Source organism: Alternaria postmessia (assembly GCF_024291825.1).
Source record: "Alternaria postmessia strain BMP 2775 chromosome Unknown scaffold_35, whole genome shotgun sequence".
Classification (NCBI taxonomy): Eukaryota; Fungi; Ascomycota; class Dothideomycetes; order Pleosporales; family Pleosporaceae; genus Alternaria; species Alternaria postmessia.
This window is the reverse complement of record NW_026260108.1, coordinates 183,998-210,631: the sequence shown is the minus strand read 5'-3', so window position 1 is coordinate 210,631 and position 26,634 is coordinate 183,998. Positions and strand designations below refer to the sequence as shown.

General features: G+C 49.6%; 10 protein-coding genes across 10 annotated transcripts; 6 read left to right on the top strand and 4 right to left on the bottom strand.

Moving 5' to 3' along the window:
- Positions 1-147: 147 nt before the first annotated feature.
- On the bottom strand, positions 148-977 carry J4E82_006206 (uncharacterized protein; the record flags this gene model as incomplete). Its single annotated transcript, XM_051732463.1, has 2 exons — positions 148-813; positions 891-977. The coding sequence occupies 2 exons, from the start codon at positions 975-977 to the stop codon at positions 148-150; spliced, it is 753 nt and encodes a 250-aa protein (XP_051587829.1).
- A 1,252-nt stretch (positions 978-2,229) lies between these two features.
- Positions 2,230-3,065, bottom strand: J4E82_006205 (uncharacterized protein; the record flags this gene model as incomplete). The annotated part of the gene is made up of 3 exons (XM_051732462.1): positions 2,230-2,510; positions 2,567-2,845; positions 2,897-3,065. 3 exons carry the CDS (start codon positions 3,063-3,065, stop codon positions 2,230-2,232), a joined length of 729 nt encoding a protein of 242 aa, XP_051587828.1.
- A 1,418-nt stretch (positions 3,066-4,483) lies between these two features.
- J4E82_006204 (uncharacterized protein) lies at positions 4,484-5,467 on the top strand (the record flags this gene model as incomplete). Its single annotated transcript, XM_051732461.1, has 1 exon — positions 4,484-5,467. The coding sequence occupies one exon, from the start codon at positions 4,484-4,486 to the stop codon at positions 5,465-5,467; it is 984 nt and encodes a 327-aa protein (XP_051587827.1).
- Positions 5,468-8,714: 3,247 nt separating this feature from the next.
- On the bottom strand, positions 8,715-9,611 carry J4E82_006203 (uncharacterized protein; the record flags this gene model as incomplete). Its single annotated transcript, XM_051732460.1, has 1 exon — positions 8,715-9,611. The coding sequence occupies one exon, from the start codon at positions 9,609-9,611 to the stop codon at positions 8,715-8,717; it is 897 nt and encodes a 298-aa protein (XP_051587826.1).
- A 2,540-nt stretch (positions 9,612-12,151) lies between these two features.
- Positions 12,152-13,698, top strand: J4E82_006202 (uncharacterized protein; the record flags this gene model as incomplete). The annotated part of the gene is made up of 3 exons (XM_051732459.1): positions 12,152-12,811; positions 12,859-13,520; positions 13,569-13,698. 3 exons carry the CDS (start codon positions 12,152-12,154, stop codon positions 13,696-13,698), a joined length of 1,452 nt encoding a protein of 483 aa, XP_051587825.1.
- Positions 13,699-14,563: 865 nt separating this feature from the next.
- On the top strand, positions 14,564-16,603 carry J4E82_006201 (uncharacterized protein; the record flags this gene model as incomplete). Its single annotated transcript, XM_051732458.1, has 6 exons — positions 14,564-14,878; positions 14,935-15,091; positions 15,141-15,250; positions 15,301-16,336; positions 16,392-16,509; positions 16,558-16,603. The coding sequence occupies 6 exons, from the start codon at positions 14,564-14,566 to the stop codon at positions 16,601-16,603; spliced, it is 1,782 nt and encodes a 593-aa protein (XP_051587824.1).
- A 1,237-nt stretch (positions 16,604-17,840) lies between these two features.
- On the top strand, positions 17,841-18,533 carry J4E82_006200 (uncharacterized protein; the record flags this gene model as incomplete). Its single annotated transcript, XM_051732457.1, has 1 exon — positions 17,841-18,533. The coding sequence occupies one exon, from the start codon at positions 17,841-17,843 to the stop codon at positions 18,531-18,533; it is 693 nt and encodes a 230-aa protein (XP_051587823.1).
- Positions 18,534-20,431: 1,898 nt separating this feature from the next.
- J4E82_006199 (uncharacterized protein) lies at positions 20,432-21,343 on the top strand (the record flags this gene model as incomplete). The annotated part of the gene is made up of 2 exons (XM_051732456.1): positions 20,432-21,101; positions 21,156-21,343. 2 exons carry the CDS (start codon positions 20,432-20,434, stop codon positions 21,341-21,343), a joined length of 858 nt encoding a protein of 285 aa, XP_051587822.1.
- A 187-nt stretch (positions 21,344-21,530) lies between these two features.
- Positions 21,531-22,452, bottom strand: J4E82_006198 (uncharacterized protein; the record flags this gene model as incomplete). Its single annotated transcript, XM_051732455.1, has 2 exons — positions 21,531-22,385; positions 22,447-22,452. 2 exons carry the CDS (start codon positions 22,450-22,452, stop codon positions 21,531-21,533), a joined length of 861 nt encoding a protein of 286 aa, XP_051587821.1.
- Positions 22,453-24,084: 1,632 nt separating this feature from the next.
- On the top strand, positions 24,085-26,222 carry J4E82_006197 (uncharacterized protein; the record flags this gene model as incomplete). Its single annotated transcript, XM_051732454.1, has 4 exons — positions 24,085-24,554; positions 24,610-24,809; positions 24,872-25,068; positions 25,128-26,222. The coding sequence occupies 4 exons, from the start codon at positions 24,085-24,087 to the stop codon at positions 26,220-26,222; spliced, it is 1,962 nt and encodes a 653-aa protein (XP_051587820.1).
- Positions 26,223-26,634: the final 412 nt, after the last annotated feature.

Sequence of the window (26,634 nt, the reverse complement as noted above, 5' to 3'; positions counted from 1 at the left end):
GAGAAGCCGACAGTAATAGAATAGGTAATACAGATTATGGGGGACTCTAGCGATGTGTTCGTTGTGTATACGGCCATGAGAAATACAAGTAAAACGATGGCGACAGCAACGGCTGGCATCAGGTCGTACACTTATGGTGGCTCATACTTACTCATTACCTGCCAGGGTCGCTTCTCCGTTGGCGGCAACATTGATACCATTAGATCCACCAATAGACTTACTGCCATCCGAACCTTCTGTAATGCCTAGATTTCCGCCTAGATTGTCTGCGTTGCCATCCTGGCCGAGAGTGATACCAGACTCTTCAGAGAACCTTTCAGATTCTTCAGTAGCCTTGACACCATTTGACTTTTCTCCCGTTGCCTCTTGAGCTTCCTTCTCGGCTTCCTTCTTCGCTGCCTCTCCTTCGGCGCGGCCAGGCTGGTTTTCTGTACCAGCGCCAGCGCCGGCCTCAGATTTTGCTGGCTTTTGCTCTTCCGTGGCAGCAGGCTTCTGCGCTTCAGCAGCGGAGTTTCCCTCCTCGGCAGTAGCGGGCTTTTCGCCTTTTGTTGCTGAAGACTTGGGTGCCTCTTCAGTCGTCGCTGTACTGTTTCCCTTCTGGTTTCCGCCGAGCTTAAGACCGTCGCCAGTAATTCCGCCACCTGGGCCACCCAGAGTGAGTCCTCCAATCGTGAGACCACCTCCTCCACCTCCTTGTTTTTGAGCTTCGCGACGGCGGCTTCCCCCGTTGGTCAACGAGTCTAGACTCTGAAAGTCTGCGTCGCGTCTAATGGGGTGCGCTCGGTACGAGCGGGAAACAAGAGCTGATTTCGTCTATCACACGGATAAGCATATGCTACAGACCAAATATCGAACGATGCCAAGGTAGTGTCGAATTTGGATATACTTACTGCCCATAGTGTGCGGGGAGGAACGACGAAAGCATCTACGCACGATATGACCAGAAGACCGAGAGTCAGTTCGAGAGAGAGCTTCATGTTGGCTGATTAGATACTCTGGAAAAAGGGTGTGTAAAGAGAATAGCTGTCCGGCAGCAAAGTTAACAGAAAACCAAAACGAATTGAGGATGTTACCAGAAAGCTTATCAAAGGTCAGTTGGAGATCTGTACTGTAGATAAGTCTTTTCCAAGCCCATGAGTCTCAGCAACATATGCTTACCCGAGCCACCGTCTAGTGCGTACATTGGCATTGCCGGAACCTGCATAATGGAACGCATCCACAACGTTTACAGGTCAGCTTGGCAATCGTAAGTGGTCGGAGCACTGTGTCAAACGCCAATGCGCGGCATGGTCGACCACTCGCTAGGATGTTGGGGTCGCTCATGTCGCAAAAGCGTCGCAGCTCCCGTCTGGGCCCTGATGGTCGTGTTCTAACCATTCGGCCCTCGTAAAGCCGTCTTGGAAGAATCAAGTAAGAAAGACAAGTCATGGCTAAGCTTCTGGATGGTAATTTTGTGATGCTAGGAAAGCCAAGAACGAATTTGAATCGAGACACGAATTGCGGTTTGAGTATACCGGTTCTGTGTTGAAACAGAGTCTACAGGTCGTACGATTCTTCTGTTAAAGAAAACTTAAGGTGTTGCTGAGCGCATTGAAAGACCTGTTTGGTGACAGTAGGTTTGCTCTTGTCAGGACATGATCGGAAGCACATGTTCCAAGGTCACGACGACCTTTAAGTGGCGACAAATGTACGCGAGTGGAGAGGGAACACGAACAACAATACACAATATCGATCTGAAATGGAACGAATTGGCGATGAAATTGATGAGCGGGACGTGGCTATCCCGTCGAGTGCGGGCTGGGAAACCACGCGAAATTGACACGCTAGCGACAATGACTAAGCCTATGCGACGAGATTCTCGGGGTCGACTGTTCTTGCGGAAGCTCTTAGGCTCACAATTCATGTCAGCATGTCACATCATGACGTTCCGTTGTTGTCTGCACCGAACAACCATGACGCTCTCACGGATCGAAGTGATGCTGTATTGGTTGGGGCCGTGCCACATTTTATGTGAGTATGAGATTACATGATACGTTATCATTTTTTGGACTTGCCTCTCATGCTACGGCTTAATCAGCTTCAACATGTGTTCCTTATCCAATATGTGCGGCAAGCTAATATGACCTCGGTAAGGTAGATGGCTACAACCTTTCCACTGCGCTTTCTCCGCCTAGATAGATTCGCATACTTCAATACCACCCCAACCAAGCCTACTCGTGCCGGCACGTCTTAGCCGTTGTAGAGACGCTCTCCATCGTCTCTATATTGCTGGAAAGCCTCGTGTAGTGACTCCACGGTCTCACCAGGGAAAAGATGCAGGAAGAATGCGTACCCTTTTTTGCGCTTCACCTTCCACATGAACAACTGCCGCTTCGCGTCGTCATTCCAACCGGTGAAAATGAATTGGCTTTTGTTAGTAGATGGGGTGTCTTTCACCATGTCGCGGGGATGTGCAGTAGAGGCTTGTGAAGCGCGACTGGATAGGCCAACAAGATTCTGAGAGGAAGAGTCTGTAAGATGGTGGGTTAGCCGGAAGACTAACAACAGATTTCAGGTCATCGTTTACCTGCGCCACGATCTAAATAGACTCCTAGATCTTGTGCTGGTCCACTAAAGCCAAGGCCACCCAAGTCAAGTGATCCTCCTAGTGCCTGGGTCTGCCTGTGGTCTCGAGAGAATGCCGCGGCTGGGAAGCCTCCCAAAGTCCGAGTATTGTTCCTGTCTGCCTTGGTATCTGGCTGAGCATGACGAGGAACCACGAAAGCCTCGCCAGTCCAGACCCTACCGTCTGCATAACGCCAAGCCTGATCCGGGTCTTCCCACGAGGGTGGGTCCGCCGCTGGAGCTATCCGCTAAAGTCAGTTCGGAGTCTACAGATGGAGATATTCTTAGTTACATAGATTGTGTAGTCGGTTGACCGATCCACGTGGCTGCATAAATGAAGAGGCGAAATCTCCGTTATTGTTTGGAAAGAGCGATTCGCCTAGATGTCTCAGGGGACGGTATCCACGATTAGAAGGCTCTGCTGGCGGATGGTCGTTTTTCTTATCAGGTGAACCAGCCATTTGTAGTATAAGGAAGGTATCTATTAGGGTTTCTGTTGGAGAGAAAATGACACTACGGGAAAGAAACGTATGAGCCCTCGAAAACAGATAAACCAAAACAATATTGATAATGATCGCGAATTTTGATCTTTGTACATGTTAAGTGAAGGCAAGAGTAATTGAGTCAAACAATACTTTGCCCCTCAAAGACGACTTCACCTTGTTGTTTCTTGACTCACCAACAATCTACCTGCCCTTTGTTCAATAACATTCGAAAGTCTGCTCGTATCATCGTGTGAGAGCGATGGTCATCTGGGACGCAAGAGTGCTGACTACTTCCAGGCTACAGTGAATCGTGGTGCTGGACTTCATATCGTCATTGGTATCATATGAAGGAAGAATGAAAAGTGAGTGACCATACAGATCAGAAGCAACGAGTGAATTTAATGGTCCGACTATTGCAATTCGCTCACACTAAAACCCAGAAGCTTGCCATCGGCATTGTCTTTCTGTGCCCTTGTCAATAGTGGGCTGAGCTCTTCTCCGACTCGCTCGTACTTTCTTGCATACAAATCCCTTGATAGAAATGGGAATACATGATTCCTTGAACCATAGTTTCTCTGGTACTGGTAGTTTTGCAAGGCAGGACTTCCATGACCCATTAGGGTGACAACTGGCTACGGTCCCTTGTCTGAAACGTTGCTAGTGTATCCCGCGTATCACGAGGGTGGATAGGCTTGAGCTCGCTGACAAGGTCCTGAATTAAGAAGTCAGGTCTCAAGCCAGAGGTCTGCAGCAATCCCATTTACCTATTGCGCAGATGTGTGAGGTGCTCGCTAGGCGCCGCGATATTGACTAGGAATTGCCGGGACTGTCAAGAAGTTGTCTGAAAGCCTTATCAGTCATGAGATATACAAAAAGTACTACAAGACACCTCTTGCCATACTTAAAGCGGTGCCGAAGGTTTGTCGGCATGCGCCAACAATCTCGTACAAAACCTTATTGTCGATATGGTATGATAATTCTATGAAGCTTCAATGAAGCGCAAGCACCGGACTTCTAGAAAGATTGGGCAGTAGTTTGAATACGCGATCGAGAGCTATCTTCACTTGAGCGGCCAATGTGTTGTTGACAGCTGGCAATATCATTTCGAAGAGGTTATGTGGCAGGCCAGATACAGTTAGCGTTCTGCGCCACAGCTGTGGCCGAACATAACGTCATTGTTCTCCATCTCGCTTCACAGCAGCTGCCCACTTCCTACAATCTCTACAGTACTGACGGCAGACGTCCTTCTTCTCACACAATCGAATTTGATAGCTCGTATTTTTGCGCTGTGGTTGAAAGCCACTTTGTCCATTGGACTGCAGTTTCCTTACCTACAGGAGTTAAAACAGCAACCTCCAGCTCAACCGAGCACATCACCCATCTCCCCTACAACCATGGCAACGCGTCGTAAACCAGACAGCGACACAGACAACGGTGTACCTCTCACAGCGGGCATGCCCGGCGGTACCATCCGCCCACCGACCTCATCGGCGCGTCGCTCCCCCTTCCTCCCTACGCGCCTCGAAGCACAACTCATCGCCATCTACCCATTGACACTCCTCCTCGGTAGCGTCTTTAGCATAATTTCGCCTTCCAATCGAGCCGCGCCCTATTCCGCAACCCTACAGTCTCACCCTACCGAATTTGCGCCCTCATACTTTGCGCAGAAAAAGAACATCTTCAATGTATACTTTGTCAAACAAGGATGGTTCTGGACTACACTAGCATTTGCTGTCTTTGTTACCTTCCATCCTGGTTTCGGTCAGGGTGCGAGTGCGAGGCGCATCCGAGCGGTCATGCGATATGGTGTTGTGACGACTTGGTGGTGCTTCATGACACAGTGGTTCTTTGGACCGCCGTTGATCGATCGCGGCTTCAGGTTCACTGGAGGTCAATGCGAAATAATAAGAGATCCCGAGGCGAGGGAAGAAATGAGCAACACAAGAGAATATATCACGGCTGCGACGTGTAAGGCAGTTGGTGGAACTTGGAAGGGTGGTCATGACATCTCTGGACATGTCTTCTTGCTTATTCTTGGCTCATCGCTTCTGTGGTTGGAATTCCTGCCTGCGTTGACGCGTGTAGAAGGGCTGAGAGACGGAAGGTTGATCACTTTGCCAGATGGCAAGGTTGCAAGTGTTGCAGTGGAGAAAGAGCTGGTGAAGTCTGAGGGTGAAGCTACCGCGCGTGGCGTCAAGTTCGCGCTCGGTGTCGCGGCGCTGATGTGGTGGATGCTTCTCATGACAGCTGCCTACTTTCATACTTGGTTTGAGAAGTTCACGGGCCTGCTAGTCGCATTCGCAGCGCTGTGGACTGTCTACTTCCTCCCAAGAGGCGTTTTCCAGGTTAGAGCGTGGTTGGGTATGCCTGGTGTATGAAAAATTTACTGTGTAGTAGCGAACTGCAGGAGTGGCGGTGGGCATTCATCTTGCAGATCGCATGGCGGCGATCGCAAAACAAGCCGAGAGCGGCGACGACATAGACTGCATGGCGAGTTGGTGAGTTGACGAGTCAAGCGCTTGAGCAAAAACATAATGAGTATAGTATTGTTTAATGGCATATATTACCACTTCATCCTGTGTTCGACAACAGGCTCATTAGGTCATAGACGTCATTTTCGAGCAAAAGATGGTATGATTTCAGAATGATACCAAAGGCAAATCCCTTGCCGTTGTCGCTAACACTAGGTATTCCGGGAATCCCTCCGTGCCGCTCCCTCTACAATCTCGGAGCTACACCAACGGTTTTCTAGTGACAGGCATGTTGTGTTCCGGGCAACACAGGGCTAGTGTACCCGGTGTGAGATGGCAGCTGCAGCCTTTGACAGGACCGTTGACCACATCTACCGCGGCTAAACCTCGCATCGACCCAGAGTTACACCGCGCCCATCTCTAAATGGTATCCTATCCGCCCAGTTCCGCCCGCTTCACCCAATCACTTGATTCTCCGTAGAGTCGCATCGTGAAAGAGTTTGTCTGTGACCCCAGACTTTCCCCACTTCCCCTCACGATGATCAAGCCATTGCATCCCGATGTTAAGCTAACCATGCGGCATTGGTTGTTGAGACAAGTACTTAATGGAGGTACCTTAGCGGATTTCCGCGACGTATTGCTCAACTGCGAAATCTCGCAATGTTTGGCATGAAGGGTGTTTGCGCGTTGAGCCTTTTGGCCAGCGCCGTGGTTGGTCAAGATGGTATGGGATGGGTTTCGGATCCGACAGAGGCGGCTGCTGACGTGAGGCAGCTATTTCAGCGACTGGGACAAACTTCACCTTGACCGCTGATGGCATGTCATACCTCTTCCATGTAGATACCGAGTCGGGAGACCTCATCTCGGATCATTTTGGAGGACCGACCGACGACTTTACACCACCGGCCTTCATCCTCCCCTACGGATGGCATGCTGGGATATCCAATGATCGTCGCGAGTTTCCTGACAGTGGTCGTGGCGACTTCCAACTACCAGCGATTCACATCGAACATGCTGATGGGGACACGGTATCCGCGTTCCGTTACCAATCTCACGAGATCACCCAGGGAAAGCCTTCGCTACCAGGACTACCCGCCACCTACGGTGAAGCTGGCGATGTAACGACCATCACCGTACATATGTACGACAACGTTTCTGATGTTTCGGCGGCTTTGTCGTACTCGATCTTCCCCAAGTACAATGCTATTGCGAGAAGTTTTAGCATTGCGAACAACGGTACTGCCGATATCGTCATCGAGAGAGCCTCGAGCTTCAGCACCGACTTTCCTAATCTGGATCTGGAGATGATTGAGCCGCATGGTGATTGGTCACATGAATTCCAGACTGTGAAGAGAAAGATTGACTATGGCGAGACTTCGTAAGTCGATGTCCTCAAGTATTGCTACAGTGTGATTAATAAAGGGCAGGTTCCGAAGCACGGCAGGGTATGCGTCGCATCTTCACAACCCCTTCTTCGCCTTGGTCTCGCCAACTACCACTGAATCTACCGGAGAGGCGTGGGGATTCAGTTTGGTTTGGAGCGGCAGCTTCGAGGCTACAGCCCAGCGTTTCTCTAATGGCTACGTACGTGTGCTTATGGGCCTCAACCCGCTTCACGCCAGTATTCGTGTGGCTCCAGGGGAGATGTTCCAGTCTCCTGAAGCTGTTGGTGTATACTCTTCTCAAGGTGTTGGTGGCGTATCGCACTCGTTTCACGACCTATATCGCAACCATCTCTCCCGTTCCAAGTTCACGGATCAAACCAGGCCAATTCTACTCAACTCTTGGGAAGGATTGAGCTTTGATATCAACGAGACTTCTCTGGTTAACCTTGCCGGCGAGGCTGAAGAGCTAGGAATTGAGCTCTTCGTGATGGACGATGGGTGGTTCGGCGTAGAGTATCCACGTAACAACGACTCTCTCGGTCTGGGCGACTGGACGCCAAATCCGGCTAAATTCCCTGATGGTCTTGGCCCATACGTGGAGCAGGTCAACAACTTTACAGTGTTGAACGCATCATCAACACCTCTACAGTTCGGTATTGTGAGTGTCTCTGTGCTATGCGAACTAAATTTGAGACATACACTGACACTATACCTCTATATTTAGTGGGTAGAACCAGAAATGGTCAATCCCAACTCGACACTTTACCATGAGCATCCCGATTGGGTCTTGCACGCGGGAAAGCACGAGAGATCGCTGACCCGAAACCAACTAGTACTGAACGTGGGATTGCCCGAAGTACAAGAGTTCATCATCAGCTCCGTCTCTCGAATTCTCGATTCTGCGAACATCCAATACGTGAAATGGGACAACAACCGCGGCATGCATGAACTTGCCCGTCCATCTGACGACTACACTTATATCCTCGGTTTATACCGCGTGATTGACAACCTCACAACAAGCTACCCCAACGTACTTTGGGAAGGCTGCGCATCCGGTGGAGGCCGCTTCGACCCAGGTCTGCTCCACTACTGGCCGCAGCACTGGACTTCCGATAACACGGATGCATCAAACCGTCTCACCATTCAAATGGGTACATCACTTGTCTACCCACCTTCGGCGATGGGGTGCCACGTCTCCGCTATCCCGAACGGTCTCACCCACCGCAACATCAGCATCGAGTACCGCGGCCATGTAGCGATGATGTGCGGCTCCTTCGGTCTCGAACTAAACCCCGGGGAGCTCTCACCAGAGGAAGCTTCCGCCGTACCGTCCATCATGGCGCAAGCTAAAGCCGTAAATCCAGTAGTTATTTCTGGTGACTTTTATCGCCTCGCCCACCCGGATGTCAGTAATTGGCCAGGTGTGCAATTCGTCAGTGCAGACGCAAGCCAGAGTGTAGTGTTTGCGTTCCAGCAACTATATATGATCAAACCGGCTGCGCCTCCACTGAGACTGCAAGGCTTGGATCCTAAGGCGAGATATTACAATGACTTGGACAATGCTACATACAGTGGGGCTACATACATGAATGGTGGACTCAATATTCAGTGGCCCATGGGGGATTATCAAAGTAAGCTGATTTGGTTGAACAAGGTCTGAATAGCTTAATGTGTACATGCATTTACCATAATCGAATCATCTTCGTCAGTAACGCACTTGTCTGAAAGCATCTGATCTCGTTCAGGAGCGCCAATAGCGAGGGCAGTTCCTAAATCTTAGCCAATGGACGACGGTAGACCGCTTCCCACCCATTCTCTGCAACAGCCCGAATTTTCTTGTCATCCATGACCTTGACCAGCTTTCCACACTTCTCTCCGATAAGCATAGCGACGTACTGGTCTTCCTGCTCCTTACTAACCAGATGGTACCGACAAAGGTACGCCACGTGGTTGGCCAATGCCTCCAGAATGGGATCTACGACCGCGTCCTTGCATGTCAGCTCAGCAACGGTGACTAATTCGTTGACTTCCACAGTACGACAAACAAGACCACCAATGTAACGTTCGATGACCTGCTGAGTATATTGAGCCATACCTAAGGTACGCGCTGTAAGGTGAAGCTCTAGACCCTTCTGGAGGTTGTTGGGTATGGGAAGGTCAGTGTATTCCTTATCAGTACAGATCTTCCGCAGCCACTTCGAGATGGCACGCATCGACTCCAATGTGACGTCTTTGTGATTGCATCTAATCAATTTGGCTTCTGCATAATCGCTTATATGCTGACGGAACGCTGGTGAAGCAGCAAAGAAAGCTAGCTTGGGGACACTGACCTCCACCTCTTTGCCGTTGGGGTCAAGTACTTCCACTTTGATGGTGATGTGTGGATATAGTTCTTTACGAGCGGAGGCTGACCAGTTGCGGAGATGGTACCCGCCGTTTAGATTCTCTAGGTCTCCGAGGACTCTGTTAATCTGGCCGGCTGGGGAAAGGGAGTCGACAAAGTTACTTGTCTTGGCGGCATTGCGACGCTGGGAACTTTTACCCTTCACGGGTCGGTTAGTGTTGGTATTGCGAGAAGCGGTAGACATTATTGTAGTGTCTTGGATTATCCAATATAGTTTCAGAGTTGATGTGTAGATGTATCCAGAGTTGATTATAATGTACATCTCTCAAAATGAGTGATTTGGGAGGCTTTATAGATCTCCAGGAGGAACTTTCTCAGAGAGTGATTGTTAGCTGGTACGAGGGAAAGAACTGCGCTATGACCCTGAGTTTATCGTGTTTGTGTCTAAGAGAACCTTCAACATTAGGTGAGTGAATGGATGAATGAATTCAGAGCTATACCTTTGAATTAGGCTATGCGCTAAGGGTGAGTGATAGAGCAAAACCCGATAGACGGCTGCACAGACCTGTTGGAAGGACCAAAGTATATTGCAGATCAGTTGTGGCAACGATGAGAATTGCGTTGTGTCATCCTGATGTTCGCTCGAAGATTCATTTTTAAAGACGGACATTGTATGACTTATCTTTGAGTGTCTAAAGCTGCAGCACACCTCTCGTATATGGAAGAGCTGATCGCAGTATAGCAGGTAAGTAAATTGGTCATTTGACTATCCGAGTCATATTCACCAGTGAATATTGTCTTTGTCTCGGGTTGGATTGGAAGTTGCTCATCACTCAAGTTGACGTTAAATGGCAGGATGTCTGGCAATGTGACAAACGTTGTCAGATGTAGCTGCGCAATCGTGAACTTGCTACCACTGAGCTTGTTCTTACAAGAGCTGAACATGTCACCACCGCTTGTGAGCATAGATCTCCACAAGCACTTTGTTGCGTTGACATAATGTGCACAAATTGCAGAATTGAGTCATTGCGGAGGATTGTGCTTACATTAAAGCGAACATGGTAGATGAATGCTGTACAGTCTTTGGTTTGTTTTGCTTAAACGTGTGGATTCGTTCCATCGGTGAATACCTTGCGTAGTTCTTCAGCTGCCGCAGATGTGCTCGAGCACTCGCGATCGGAAGGAAATCCGGCAATAGATCGTACAATGCGCGCTGCATCTGCTCGACATGCATCATCTCCTTTCTTTAGGATATTGGAAAACCTATTCTTACTTCTTGCGCAGCCCACTAACTTGAGGGGAGCAGCTTGGTGATTATGATGGGTTCAAAGTATGTTTAGTCGAATGGTGGTGTTACTATTGATAGCTCCTCATGCAGCGGGGCTCTGCTGGTTGCTCCGTTTGGCCCCACTAAACTTCATGCACCCGCGGATAGCCCCATTGGCGGCGATAGCCAACACAAGCGCCGGCACCCGTGTTGAGATGGCAGCGTTCCGAAGACGGGGTGCAGCGCTTGTCAAGACAGGAGATGGTGATGGGATCCGGGGTGACGAGCCAGGTCGATGCGCAGGTGGGATGTGTTGGGTTACGCACGCTTGGTACAATCCACGATGTACACGAAGATGTTGGTGGCGGTCGTAGGTGTATCTAGCTCTGTTTGCATGTCTCTCGTAGTTTATCGAGCCAGCAGGAGGGGTCCAACGTCAGCCAAGATGCATCTTCAAGCGCCATGGACATGTTCAATTGGATAGAGGGGTCAACCCTAGGTCTTTCTCTCGCGTGCGCACAAGAATGTGTAGTCGAAGAATGTATTCGAGCCCACACGTCGCCCTGATCTCCATAGTAAGCCCTAAGGCAGTTGCCGTAGACTCGATAGACTATTGATTCGGGAGAGCATCAGCTGTAGTCGGGAATGCACTCGTATGCGGGCCAACGTCAGTCGAGAGGTACTGGCGGCAATGTAGACGCAGTCACCAACAAGCGATCGACTCAGACGCCCGAATAATGACCCTCGACACTACGCGTAGAAGATGAAACAGAGCTAGGGGCCATTCATAAGAAGAGCAACCTCAGCGCTTGCGGAAACACTCAACAACACGGCTTGCATCTTGTCTCGTGGCATGTTGCAGACCCAAAGGTACTCGCAAATAGGATCATCATCCACGCCGCAACACACTGATGGTCGTCTGCGCGCACTCGCCACTACCGAATGTTGTTTGGAGCCGTTTCATCCTTTATTGGCTGCGCGTCGGTATTTCCTTGTTATTAGTCCACGCGTCAAATGAAGGTTGGAGAGGCTCTTTGCAACCGCTGGACATCGGCCTAGTCCCCTTCTCGGCAAGCCTTGCGCGCACGCGCCTAGTTGCTCTCCACCACCGTCTTGAGCCCCTCCAGCACGCTCGAGTCTTGAAACCCCAAAGACCCGCTGTCTTTGTCACTCCTGGCAGCCCCCCCGTCACCCGCCTAGTCTTGGGAGAGCTGCCTTCTAGCCCCTCGAGAGTCGTCTCCTGACAAAGCCCTACCCGCACTTCCCAGTCGCGCCTGCCGCCTGTCGAGCCGCACCTGCCTGTGACTCGTGGCCCAACGTCACTCCTGCCTAAACCCGAGCGGCCTCATACTTCACCACACCTCACCTCCTGGCACATCTCCCCTCAAGACGTCACCCGTGCAAAAGACGGTCAGCACACGTCGGCTTACGGCAGCGACCCACTCTGTTGGGACCCAAGACGACCAAAGTGCAACCTCAACACCACCCACATCCCCTCGTTATCTCCGGAGCCAGCGTTGGTTGAGAGTCTGTGACAGGAAACCTCGTAGATGCAGTCGTTCAACAACGGGCCTTCGCCTCAACCACAGCAAAACATGTCGTCGCCTGCGCCCCTCCTGCGACCACCCATCCCCGGCGCGCGGCCAGGGAGGAGAGGACCGCCACAGCTTGGTCTGTCCATACCACCGTCCCCGAACGCACGCCCTGTTACCAATGGCGCGAGCGACGGAATACCCACACTGAACGCACCACAGCCCCGCCAGATGCCGAAGCTAAGCGTAGTAACTCCCATGGGCAGCAATAACGCACCACACGAGGGGAGGAACCCGCGGGCCTTGCCGCCCCTCCACATAGGGCCGGGTCTCTCAGCATCAGGCTCGAGCGATGCGAGCGCACACTCAAGATCAGGCAGCTTCGGCGAAGTACAAGCGAATGGATCAGCATCATCATACCACGCAGCGCTAGGTTTTCCTGGGCTACAGAAAGCTACAGATCCCATCTCGGCGATATCACAGGGAGGAAGTGAGGGCGCGCCTTCAATGGAGCGGGCAAACAGCAGCCAGCCACTACCAGACTTGGACGCCATGGCCGCAGAGAAAGGTCGACCATTAGAGGTGGACGATCTAGACGATGCTGCGTGGAGAGCAGCGAGCGCACGAGGAATGATCGAGGAAAAAGGCAGCTTGGGCGAAGGTGCTGGTGGCGCAGTCACGAAATGCATACTGAAAGGCGGAAAAACAACATTTGCCCTGAAGGTATGCATCATCATGTTTTCCAGCTTCTATTTGACTAATCCCTTCAGATCATTACAACGAATCCTGACCCCGATGTCAAGAAGCAAATCGTACGAGAGCTTTCTTTTAACAAGAACTGTGCTAGCGACCACATTTGTCGCTACTACGGTGCATTCATGGACGACAGTACAGGGACTATTAGTATTGCTATGGAGTTCTGCGAAGGCGGATCACTCGATGCGGTATACCGCGAGGTCAAGAAGCTAGGAGGCCGGACTGGCGAGAAAGTGCTTGGCAAGGTCGCTGAGGGCGTGCTTAATGGACTCACGTACCTCCACTCTCATCGCATCATCCACCGGGATATCAAGCCCAGCAACATTTTACTATGCCGGAACGGCCAGGTGAAGCTGTGTGATTTTGGTGTGTCCGGAGAGTTCGGAACCAAAGGAGACGCCAACACATTCATTGGAACGTCATACTACATGGCACCCGAGCGCATCACTGGGCAAAGCTATACCATCACTAGTGATGTGTGGAGCTTAGGTGTGACTCTGCTAGAAGTTGCGCAGCATCGCTTCCCTTTCCCGGCCGACGGAACTGAGATGAACCCCCGCGCTGGGTTGATTGACCTACTCACCTACATCGTTCGGCAACCCATTCCTAAGCTGAAAGACGAGCCTGAGAATGGCATCAAGTGGACAGAGAACTTCAAATACTTCATTGAATGCTGGTATGTAGATTTCTTGTATAGAGTTGGACTTCTGCTAACAATTTCCAGTCTTGAGAAGGACTGTCCTCGAAGAGCCACGCCCTGGCGGATGCTCGAACATCCATGGATGGTCGAGATGAAATCCAAGAAAGTCAACATGGCACATTTCCTTAAACAAGTTTGGGATTGGAAAGACTAAGCGCGCTTGCATCCGATTGCGAACACTGTTACGACTCGCGATTATCTTGCTGTTGACGTTGGCGTCACATTGTGTTGCAACATTCACAGTCTTTCATGAGCTTCGAACGGCTCAACTTGTACCTTCAATCAACACACTTGGTCGCATGCTGGGCATCATACCAAGATTGCCTGCACGGAAAACAACCGTACGTGGGAACAAAACTCTGGACTTGTAGCACGGACTGCAATTATCATAAAGCTTGGAGAATATCTTGGTGAAGCAAGGATTAGGGCGCGAGTTCGATAAGCGCTGTGTGGAGACCATAGGCATTGACGGCGTCTGAGCGGCTCATGTTGCATACAGCAACCTTTTGCGGAAATGTGATCTATGTACGACTGAATGTTGAGAACCAAATCTTCAAAGAACCTAAATGTACAGACTGAGGCACGACCCGATTTATGAGGACGTGATGAAGGACTTTTTTTTTTAAACAACAAATTCTACTTGGCTGAATAGGAAACCGTCTTTCCACAAGAATTAATCCTCTATGTTTGCATCGACTTCATTCTTATCCCTAGTGAGTGGATGCTCCATGAGGCTTAGCGCAAGAACCGGTCCGACACAGCTCCGATTGCTCCAAGCCCGCGAGGCTTGGAGTCATATCAAATAATTTACGCCGCTACATCATCTAGTCCGCCAGTCGATTGAGAAAGTGACGGACCTTCAACGCGCTCTTCTATCGAGTAGATCCCCGCGTGCGACTACTGCGACCACGCCAACCGCCTGAGAATTGCTCCTTACTCCCAACCTACCCCTCCAAATACCCCACCATCGCACACGAGAATCGCGCCAAAGTCTCCTGCAGACCAAACAATCTGCCAAAATGCCGACGATTGGAGTAGATAAGGCGGCTCTTTTCAAGGAGCTAGGCAAGGAGTACACCTACCAGGAGTTCGACGACCTATGTTTCGAATTCGGTATCGAGTTGGACGAGGACACCAGCCTGAGCACCAAGCCAGAAGATCAGGCGCAACCACCACAACTCAAGATCGAGATCCCTGCGAACCGATATGATATGCTGTGTTTCGAGGGTATTGCAATGAATCTTAAAGTCTTCCTTGGAAAACAGAAGTTGCCCAAGTGGACCGTCACTGCGCCCAAAGGAGGAGAGCTTGAGGTGTTGGAAATCAAGCCCGAGGTATGACAGTTGTCTGCATGGAAGTAGAGCAGTTGCGCTGATGATATGTCATACAGACAAAGCAAATACGAGAGCTCTGCTCTGGTGTCATACTACGAGGCATCACCTTCACGAAAGAACGATACGAGTCCTTCATCGCGTTACAAGACAAGTTACATTCCAACCTGGCGCGTCAAAGGACGCTGGTATCCATTGGAACGCACGATCTAGACAGTAGGTGGTCCTGCATGTTTATTTTGCGGCGATGTCTAACGAAACATAGCAATCAAGGGTCCTTTCTCGTACGAAGCGCTACCACCAGAGCAGATCAAGTTCACGCCTCTTAACCAAGACAAAGAGATGAACGCAAAGGAACTTATGGAGTTTTATGAGGTTAGTAGTTATCTTCTGTTTCTACAATCTGTGTTTCTGACCTTGAGCAGAAAGACAAGCACCTCGGACGTTTCCTGCACATTATTCGCGACTCGCCAGTATACCCTGTAATCTACGACGCAAACCGCACTGTCCTCTCGTTACCACCTATCATCAACAGCAATCATAGCAAGATCACACTCGACACGAAGAACGTCTTCATCGAAATCACTGCGACAGACAAGACCAAGGTCGAGATTGTCAACCATATGCTTGTCGCCATGTTCGCTGGTTACGCTGAGTCGATCGAACCTATCAAGATCAACTCACCCCACAATGGAGAGTCAAGAGAGTCGCCGGATCTCTCACCACGGCAAATACAGGTTGAGGTCGACTATTTGAACCAGGTCACTGGTCTAAACAAGTCTCCCGAGGAGATCTCGGAACTTCTGTCGAAAATGGGTCATGATGTTTCACCATCTCAGTCTGACAAGAACATCCTTGATGTTTCTGTCCCAATCACTCGGGCAGATATCCTCCATCAAGCCGATATCATGGAGGATTACGCGATCGCCTACGGGTTCAACAAATTGCCGCGGGTGTACCCTAACAAAACTGCTGCGGTCTCAGCGCCATTGCCGATCAACAAGCTCGGTGACATAGTTCGGATAGAGTCTGCATCCTCAGGATGGACCGAAGTCATGCCTCTTATCCTCTGCTCACATGAAGAGAACTTTGAGTGGCTAAATCGGAAAGATGACGGCAAGACGGCAGTCAAGCTTGCAAACCCCAAGACCGCGGAGTATCAGCTCGTCCGAACATCGTTACTACCAGGTCTCCTCAAGACAATCAACTCCAACAAGCACCATTCGGTACCCATGAAGATCTTCGAGGTCAGCGATATTGGTCTTGTCGATTTGGAGCAGGAGAGAAAGAGCAGGAACGAGCGACACTTCGCTGCAGCTTTCATGGGCAAGACAAGCGGCTTCGAACAAGTACACGGTCTGCTGGACAGACTGATGCTTATGCTCCGGTCGGCGTTCCTTACGCGGGAAGACGGCCTCAAGAACGAACAACTACAGGGTTACTGGATAGAAGAGGTTGATGGTAAGTGCACGCTCTCAGTATTCAGAATACGTATAGGTTTACTGATTCGTCATAGATCCAACTTTCCTTGCTGGACACTCGGCCGCTATCAAGCTGAACCTTGGTGGTAAGAACCACACCATTGGTGTCTTTGGTATCTTGCACCCGAGTGTGCTTCAGAAGTTCGAATTGCCGTAAGTTCATTCAAAACGGTACTGAATCAGAAACTGACAAATGTACAGATATCCCGTGAGTACGCTGGAGTTCAATCTAGAAGTCTTCTTGTGAGATGCCGCACATCCGCCCTCGGTGCAGTCTTAGAACACTCTTTCTGGCGCAATAGATTACTAGATGTCACGCTCGAATTGACACGATATGGTCTGCCACCTACAAATGCTGGACTGAAATCGTACGAAGCACCGCATTTGTTTAAAGTTTACCAACCAAGCAAAAATGACAAACTCCTTGGCGCAGGATAGCGCGACGCGTGATGCTATCGTCACCAGAAAGATACAGTGCCGTGCGCAATGCCGTGTTAGCCGTCTTTTGGAACACTCGACTATGATAAATCTGTAAAGCCGTGCGTAGTGCTGCACCCCGACTCGATACAGATTCGATAATGATGCCCTTAGTGTGTGGGGAAGCCTGCAAATTACTAGTTCACGCGTGGTGACGTCACCCCCATCGCATGCAAACATCGAATAGAGCGGATGTGTCGGTCGCTTCACCTCTACTTTCTTCGGTACATCCTGCAAGAACGATTGAGAGGGCCCGCAAAATATCCACGCGACGTCTTTCGACTTCTGCAAATTCCAGCGTTAAGCGTTGCATAGCCTCTTTGGAGTGCCGATTACCCGTGCTGCTCGCATCGTTCCTGACGGGGAGTTGGCTTCAGATGTCACTGTGCATGCAGCGAACTAGTATATGAGCGAATAACAGCCGGCGACCGCGCGTAGTCAGGGTGTTCACATTGGTCTGGTAGGGATTCAAGCAGCGTCCAGGGCCGAAGCATTTAAGCAAGCGTGTCCAAGCGGAGACTTGTCAAAGGCTAAGAGCACCGAGATTCGATGGCTGGGCGCATAGTCTTCTAGAAGACAGACTAGTACTTACGAGAAGCTCACTCGAAAGCTGGCTCATGGCCAAACAAAACCTCAGGAGCTTTTCCGAAGGTGTTTGTGCCGTATACGCACCTTACCTTCTAGACTTCTGATGGTTGGTGCCGGCATGGCATTCTCCTCTGTACCTAACAAGTGGTATACGTCGTTTGTGACGATGGTTATGCTTCTTGCTTCGCGATCTTGGTTCGATTTTTGCTAGTGAGTAGCCGCCGATATCGAGGGTAGTAAGTGTGTATCCCGTACCCAGCAGTGGCATCCATCCACCGATATTTCTGTAGGTATATATATTGAGTCCCTTTCTGTATACACTGCCAGTATGCACCTCTTCAGAACTTTATATCAGCTTCAGCTTCTCAATAAGAATACTTTCCTTCGATACCATACCCGTATCCCTTCACTACTTCAACATGTCTCCTCGCGCAGTGCACTTCATCCGTCATGCCGAAGGCTACCACAATTCGGAACACAATGAGAATATCCCCGACCCAGACCTCACTCCAAAGGGCAAAGAACAATGCAAAAAGCTTTCACAAACATTCCCTTACTTTGATCGCATCGACTTAGTTTGCGCGAGTCCTATTCGCCGCGCTATCCAGACCGCACTTATCAGCATGGACCCTTGGTTGCAGTCTGGAAAACGCAATATTCTAGCTCTACCCTTAGCCCAAGAAGCCACGGACCTGCCTGCGAACACACCAAGCGACGTGCAGCGCCTTCAGAAAGAATTCGGCGATGTGTGCAATTTTCACAGGTGTTTAGACGTCTACACCGATTTTAACACGAAGAAGGGGAAGTGGGCGTCAGACGGTGATTCGTTAAAAGCACGCGCGCTTGAACTTCGCCGCTTCCTACGCGACTGCGACGAGCAGGAAATTGTCGTTGTATCGCACGGTGATTTCCTACATTATGTTTCCGGGGATCTGGATGAGAATGATTGTCAGACTCATGGAGATTGGCAGAACACGGAGACGAGGAGTTACCGATTCTACCCGGTCGGTCACGAGGATGCGTTATTGCAGGAGACGGAGGAGAGTGTGAAGTTGAGGCACGCAAGTGGACCTGGGCAAGCGATGGGATCTGGCGAGAGTAAGACACCGTGAGATAGGGTGATTGGAAGTGCTGGATGGTAGAATAGCGATTCTACTATGATTTTCGATCTTCTGCGAAGTTGAGTATGGATAGTAATTACGAGTCAAGAACAGCAATATTGCAAATTATTCCATGACTTGCGAATTCGTGAAAGTGAAGAACATACGGAGGTGCCCGTCAAAAGTCTTTGCCCACCTTGGCGGACAGGGGTTTCTGGGCTATTCCCGATTTGAAACATTCTCCGATAGCTCTGGCTCTGGCTTCCTAAGCCGCCTACCCTCCTTGTACTCGTTGCCGCCTTTAAGCTTAATAATCTGTTTAATGTAATATAGAATTCGCTCAATCTAAGCCTGTATCTTCTCCTGAGGTAGGTCTTTCCAGCACTGCTCCCATGCCTGTATTCCCTCTACTCTATTCTTAGGCGCCCCCCTCTTAGTAGTAGCCCTTTTTATCTATAGCCAGCAAGGCTCAATCGCATTTAAGTCAGGCGAGTTCCTACACCAAAGGATCTTCTTAACGTCGTAAAGACTATAGATATAGCTTTAGACATAATAATTATAAGAAGGCGCCTTATCTTCCTGTACGACTGTTCTAGGTCAATTAGCCTTGCATTCTTTTGCAAAAGGAATTAGCTTTAGTAGAAGGATAATCGTCTAATATCGATACTAGTTAATTCCTAAGCCATTACGTTGGCTGAGCTTTCCTGTCTTTGTGTTCCACTTCTACTAAGGCCGTTGGCTAGGCTTATTCCGGAGGTTGAGACGACGTATACTATTTTTAAGCTCCTACTCAGCCTTCTTAATAGGCTCAAGCTTCTTATTTAGCTCGTTAATCTAGGCAGAAGCGGCCTCCTTCTCTTTATTTGTTTCTGGCGTCCAGCAGTGGCAGGGGCCCTTCTTATCGTACGAGAAACAGCCCCAAAACATAAACTTAGAATAGCCTTTCCACCTCTCACGAATACAGCTCCGTAGGAAGGCCTTATCTGCCCTTCTCCATATTCCATATCCACCACGTCGATGGTTTAGAACGACAGAGGTTTCGTCAGACTAGATAACGTTCTTCTAGTCCTCAAGCGTCCAGTCTGCGTGCTCCTGGCACCACCTATATCGTTCCTCCCTCATCTGCTTCGTCAACCCAGGCTTCCTCGTCGGCTTGGTCTTCCTGAAGCCTTCCTCTCTTAAGACTCGGCTGACTGTAGATGCTGAGACACTAAATCCTTGTTGGCTTAGTAGGCCAGCAATGTTAGCACAAGACTTCTCTCGCCCATATCGATTAGTGCGTACAGTATCTACTACTTGCTGAGAGACTGTAGATTGCTTAGATGGCCGCCCAGGTCGATGGGCATCTTCAAGGTGCTTGTCTTCAAGCTGTAGTGGCCGGAGGCCTGGATCAAAGCCTCGCTCAATCGCTCGCGCGTAGATAGAGTTGATCGTACGCTTCTCAACCCCAGTAAGTCCCGTAATCTCATGATTTGGCTTGCCTATAGCCTTAAGAACTACAACTGCAGCACGAGTAGAGTTATCGTGATAAACCATAGCGATAGTACTAAGACTAGTAAATAGAATAGTAAGTGTAGAGTGATATTTGAGGTTGAGGAGAACGAGCCACGTAGACTCGGAGATGTTTCCTAATTAGAAATAGTACATATACCCCTGCTCATCAAGGTGGGCAAAGACTTTTGACGGGCACCTCCGTAGAGATACTTGTTCCCCTTCGCAGCTACCCCACAAATAGATATTCGGCGAATCTTGCTACATCCAGTGGCGCTAATCCCGGAATCACCTTCCACGAAGAGCAAGATCGCGGCTTTGTATCTCAGATGACGGACCGTAACCTTCGTAACATTAGAAACACTCAATCATTATAACATGGAAGCCTTCATCTCAACAAGCATATTTTCGATTTCCACATGTTCCCCAACATCGCCGACATCCTCGAATCCGCTCCCACTACAACCCTCACCTCAACACCAATCACTCCTGCATCTGAGATCACTATGGCGAGTGATCCAATAACGCACATCGTACTCTTCAAATACCGGCAAGATATATCATGGTCAGATCTAGAAAGCCATTTCAAGTCCTTCATGTCACTACAGCAAAAATCGCTAGACCCTCATACTGGTAAACCCCTCATACAGTCGCTCAAAGCTGGCAAGAACAGATCATGGGAGCCTTTCTCGAAGGGCATGACACATGGTTTCGTGCTCGAGTTTGCGAACCAAGCGGATTTGGACTACTACCTCACAACCGAGCCTGTGCACAAGGCCTTCTCCCAGGCCGCGAAACCGCTTATCGAGGACAGCTTAGTGATTGATATCAAAGATGGTGTGCTCTTTGGCTCACCGGCTGAACATCCGTCAGCAAGAGAGGATGGAGTAAGAAGGGGGACATGTCATTGCGAGAGCATTCACTGGACAGCGAAGCTTGAGAATGCTGAGCATGTGCTTTGCCACTGCTCAACGTGTCAAAAGCTCGGTGGCGGTCCGTACTCATGCAATCAAATCATACCGAAAGAAGAACTGCAGATCATCTCAGGCGAAGAGAATATCAGACAATATCGTTACAAAGGCGCCAGCGGTATGTTTCGTTTTGCCGCGTTGGTGAAGAGAGAAAAGGAGCTGACGGGGTTAGGTAAATTCGTGCGATGCTATTTTTGCAAGATTTGCACGAGCCATATCTACCATCATCAGGATGTCATGCCGGAAAAGATTATTGTCCGTACTTTGTTACTGGAAGGTGGTGAGAATATGCCAGCAACTGCTGAGATATTTGGCGAGGGAAGGTTAGCCTGGGTACAAGAGCTTTCGAAGCAACTATGAGCGGTGACTTGGTAAGGTGCAGAAGAGGAAAACTCTCAAGTGGAACATAAGCATATTTTCTTTTGGACTTCCTTCCAATATCTACTATAAATTCACGACAATTGGTGTCAGTGATATACGTAAGCTCAACTCTGCTGCACCGCCAATTACACCTGGTATCTAGCCATCATCCCTCCTGCTCCGTCTTTTATAGCAGATCGCGAGGTCTTTGTTCGCCATTCGTACTGTTCGAATCCTTCTCGTGGCTGTTGTCCACTGTCCACGCAACTGTCTTTGTGATCATCATTGGATCCCCACGTTGTGTGTCCCTTCTCGTAATGTGCTTGTCTTCGCCCGGTACATTTGTCAGCTCCAATTCATCAATCTCCTTGAACGTGCTGTGCGTCTTCGCAGTTCTCGTGAAGCGTTTCGACCGAGCATCCCCCTGAGAGCCGGCTGTGGGGTACATGTACCCGCGATTGCTTGATTCATCTGCATTCCTAAGCGAAGGGATGCAGCAACTGAGAAAGTACTTAATTGTTGGGCCACATGTCCCGACAATTGCGAGTCCAGATTCGATGTTTGAGAGGGTGTAGCCAACTCCGTATGACCCATCTTCCGTGGCCTCTTTCAGTACAAAAACTTTGACAAGGACACTCGTGCGCACCGCGCCGACCACAGTGACTAGAATTCCGAAGGACAGAAATGCAATGACCATGAGCTTACGACCAAGAGGCATTTTCAAATCGTGTAATATCCATGAAGGCATGAGCAGGATTAGGACATCAGTCGTGAGCACAATTAACGACGTGCTGACAGTGTAGGCGCCAGCATCAACGCACCGTCCTTGAACACCGGGATTCCAGTACTTAGATATTGGATTGCATTGCAGAATGCAGGCGAGAGGTGCAGCAACGGCGAAACAGCCGTTTATGATAAGTGTTCCCCATAGACAAACGTTTATCCACTTGTTCTGCGATCGGAGCTTGATGAGTGTCATCAAGAAGGAGGCCTTAACCAAGGCGAGGATGGGATTGTAGATGATCGAGTTCGCATAGTTCCACTGCGAATCAGTCAGAATTATGAATATCAGGCGACGACGATGATGCTACTTCGTAACGCACCTTCATCATCACGATCGGATCGATTGCACCATCAGGGATATCGCGAGTATGGTAGCCATAGTAGCTGGTGAGAATATCTGTCGAGTGCCGTTAGCTGTATGCACACATATATTGCTAATACGGAGTGCGAAACGAGAAAATACTTACAACCACACGTTGTGAAAGAGAGAACGAGGTTCAAAAACTAATGTACAGTACACATATTAGCTAAAGATACTGGAGATCACCATGAACCGGGGCGGTGCTTTACAGTCGCAATGATCAAAAGTAAATCTTCTGAATAATGTGTGAGTAGAGATGTATGTTAAACCACTGAACAAACTCACCAACACCCAACCTGCCTCCTTTAAGCCTGAGTACAACACGTACGGACACTATCACGACACAGCAAACGCTTGGAAAGATCGCCAAGAATAAGTTCACTGGCTGTAAGCCTTTGTTTGCCATGGTAGAAATTTGTGTACGCAGAAGAAACGCAAAGTATAAAACAAAGCAAGTATACCGAATTTTGGAACCAGGCAGCACCTCGGGACGGTCGTTCTTGCAACGAAATTACTGAACTTTCCGTCTCCCGCTTCCGTCTCATCTCTATTACCCTGGGAGAAGAAGTAAACAGATTCGTGAACGGTTGTGATTGGTCAATGTAACAGAAAGCGGCTCACAAATCCTATACGCAAGGGTTTCTGCGATCCTGCTTCACAGAACAAGTACATGAACCTTGGCCATGACCGCTGATTAGACAATCCTCCGAACCTTCCGGAAGGAAGCTTGGCAAAGGGCATCCCTTGTGGACTTGTTGTGATGTCCAATCATAAATCTGGGTAGAATTCTGTGGCGTTCTGTCGGCTTTATATTCTCCTTCAAAGTTTCCGCGGAAGCAACTGCTTAGAAGTACAGTGAATGGCAGGTAATTTTTTGCTTCAGCTACTTGAGGCGGAAACAGATTGTGTGAAGTATCATGGGACGCTTCGTATCGTCTTCGCGGCATCCTGGACTCCATTCGGCATGGTTTCTGGACCACATGCCATGAGTGACCCACTACAGGTTCGACGAGGACATGTGAGGCCGTCTATCAAGCCGCTGAATGGTGATCTTTGCTTCATATGCCCTCCATCACACCTGTATCCTGCAGTTGGCGCAGCTAAGAATATTGTGGGGCTCGAGGCGGCTGAGAACCCTGAGCCAAATCCTTCTTCGCTTGAGATATTCCAATCTCCAAATCGCAAAGATATGCTAAAGCCGAAAGCCCGAAGGTATCTTCCTTGTGTTTTGACGATCAAAGACGGACCCGGGAAGGGCTTTGGCGTACTTCTATTGGTGGAATAGCCGCCACCGAGCGGGCGGGCCGCATGGGGAAGAGGGAGATTGAGCGAGGGGCGGCAGCTACACTCGGACACGCTTTACGAGTAATGTAGGTACAACGACCTGCATATTGCTGCTGCATACAACGCAACGATCCCTCCGACATTTGCCTCTCAGGTATCGCCTGCCATGTGGTTCGACACATAGTTCTCGAACGAATCCTTTGGCCTAGCGCCATGTGGAAATGAGTTCATTTATTAGGGACACCTCACGTAGACATGATTTGCTTCTCCGTTGCCGACACTTTAGTTCTTGCTGAGCTGCAGTTCTTTCGCTATGTCTGCACGTGGTCCTTTCTTGTTTCTTGTTGCAAGAGCTATCGGCGCCCTTGGCAGCCCTGTCGCCATACGCGATGTCGCACCTGCTGCTGCTACGGTCTCTGCGGACTCTCCTGCAGGCGTTGCTCTTTTCCCCCAGGAGGCAGTTCAATTGACCGACAAGGTACTGAAGACGGCAGAGAGCCAAACCAGCGAGGTTGATGTGAATGCACTCTTTGGATTCGATAGCGGCAATGAGACAACGGCTATTTCAAAGCGTGCACTCAGCAGTGGTCAATGTAAAGCCTTTCCAGGCGATCCAAACTACCCGAAAGAGTGGGTATGGTCTATCTTCGACCTCTTACTCGGAGGAGCACTCATCAAGACCACTCCTATCGCCGCGCCTTGCTACAAGAAATCAGCCTGGGATAACTACGACGAGATGAAATGCGCAGACATATCAGCCAGATTTACTACAGCCGATCTCCAGTAAGTAAAACTCCACATGTAGCAAATATTACTGTTCACTAACCTTCATGATCAGCACGAGTGATCCAACCTCCATGATGTGGCCTCTCTTCCAGGGTCGTACATGCATGCCAACCGACGATCCCAGTGGTACCTGCACACTAGGTGGCTATGCCTCTTACTCCATTGATGTCGAGAACGTTGCCCAGGTGCAACTTGGCGTCAATTTTGCTCGCAACATGGACTTGAGGTTGACTGTTAAAAATACTGGCCATGGTAAGTGTCCCTTGTACGGATTGTATGTGAGACATATATTAACTTCACACGCTTACGTTTAGACTATATTGGAAAGTCGTCTGGTGCTGGTGCTCTTAGCATATGGACACACAATCTTAAAGACATCCAGTTCATCAAGAACTACAAATCCACAAAGTACGACGGCCCAGCTTTCAAGGCTGGTGCCGGAGTCCAAGGGTTTGAAATCTTGGAAGCTGCTCGTGACCACGATGTAACTGTTCTGGCTGGTATCTGTGAGGTAGGTTTTGTAAAAGCATACAAGATATTAGGCGACCGATTACTAACGTTCAAATGTAGACAGTTGGATGGAGTGGCGGCTATGTCGCCGGAGGTGGCCACTCACCTCTCGCATCCATATACGGTATGGCTGCTGACCAAGTTCTCGCCTATGAGGTTGTCACCGCTGATGGACGCTTCGTGACTGCCTCTGAATCTGTCAACTCTGATCTCTTCTGGGCCCTTCGCGGCGGAGGAGGTGGGACTTTTGGCGTTGTTACGTCTGTCATCGCTAAAGCCCACCCCAGAATCCAGGTCACCAAGTCCGTCTTTTCATACCAGGCTCCGGTCAACGATTCCGAAAACTTCTGGAAGGGCGTCAACGCTTACATGAAGCGCTTCCCTGAGTTTACTAATGCCGGTACCTATTCATACTTCTGGATCTGGAATTACGGCACCTCGCTCGATTTCCAGATGACTCCCTTCTTTGCGCCAAACCATACCATTGAGTCTTTCAATGCGCTGACTAAAGAGTATTTCGATGACCTCAAGTCGTTCAATCTCTCGGTAACCCCAAACACTACTTACTATGAGGACTTTTACTCTGCCAACAAAGGATCATGGGGCGCAGATACTCTTGGTGTGACCAACATTCGTCAAGCTACCCGCCTTTTCCCAAAGAGTCTTTGGGAAACCGAAGCGAAGTTCAACTCTTTTTACACCACGATCAAGGACACAGTGATGAAGGGCCACACTGTCGGTGGCTACCATATGGCTCCAGGAAATCCCTCCAACGTCGACAATGCTGTCAATGAGGCGTGGCGTAACACCCAATCTTTCCTCATCACTGCCAATCTGGTTCCCGAAGATGCCACGGCAGCTCAGTTTGCAGAAGCTTCCGACTACCTTACCTACGACATCATGGACTCTTGGCGTGCGGTTGCTCCAGCTTCCGAGGGTGGCGGTGTGTACCTCAATGAGGCGGATATTCAAGAGCCAAACTGGCAAACCGACTTCTACGGCGCGAACCACTACCCTAAGCTCCTCGAGATTAAGAAGAAGTGGGATCCAAAGGGTGTGTTCTATGCTACCACAGCTGTTGGCAGTGAGAATTGGGTTGTCAAGGATGGCGATCAGGGCGCTCAAACTCAAAATGGTCGCTTATGCCGTGTATAGTTTCTTGTTTTGCGATGTTTCAGGGAGATTGTCGAAGAGAGCTTGTTACTGCTAGCCATGGTATCAGTGAACATGGAACTTTGTAGTCACCCTGCACCGTTCCTGAGATGCTCTATTCTTGCGTGAGGTTGTGTTCACTACCAACTGGGTACCCTGATTTTGATCTCCGTCTGTCTGATGTTGATTGTTCCGAGAGTCTCCAGAATGTTTGTGTCTAAGAGGTGTTAGTTTAGATCCTCTCACGTGATTCACGTTCACTTATCAGCGCCCCCCTCCCACTATATATACCCAGGCTTCCTCCTACTTACATTAACCAACACTGCATCTCTTCTTGCTCTACAAGAGGGGCTCTTGTGAATAATGTTATTTTCGCCTCTTAACGCGTTGCACCTTCCCCACCCACTAGCGCAAA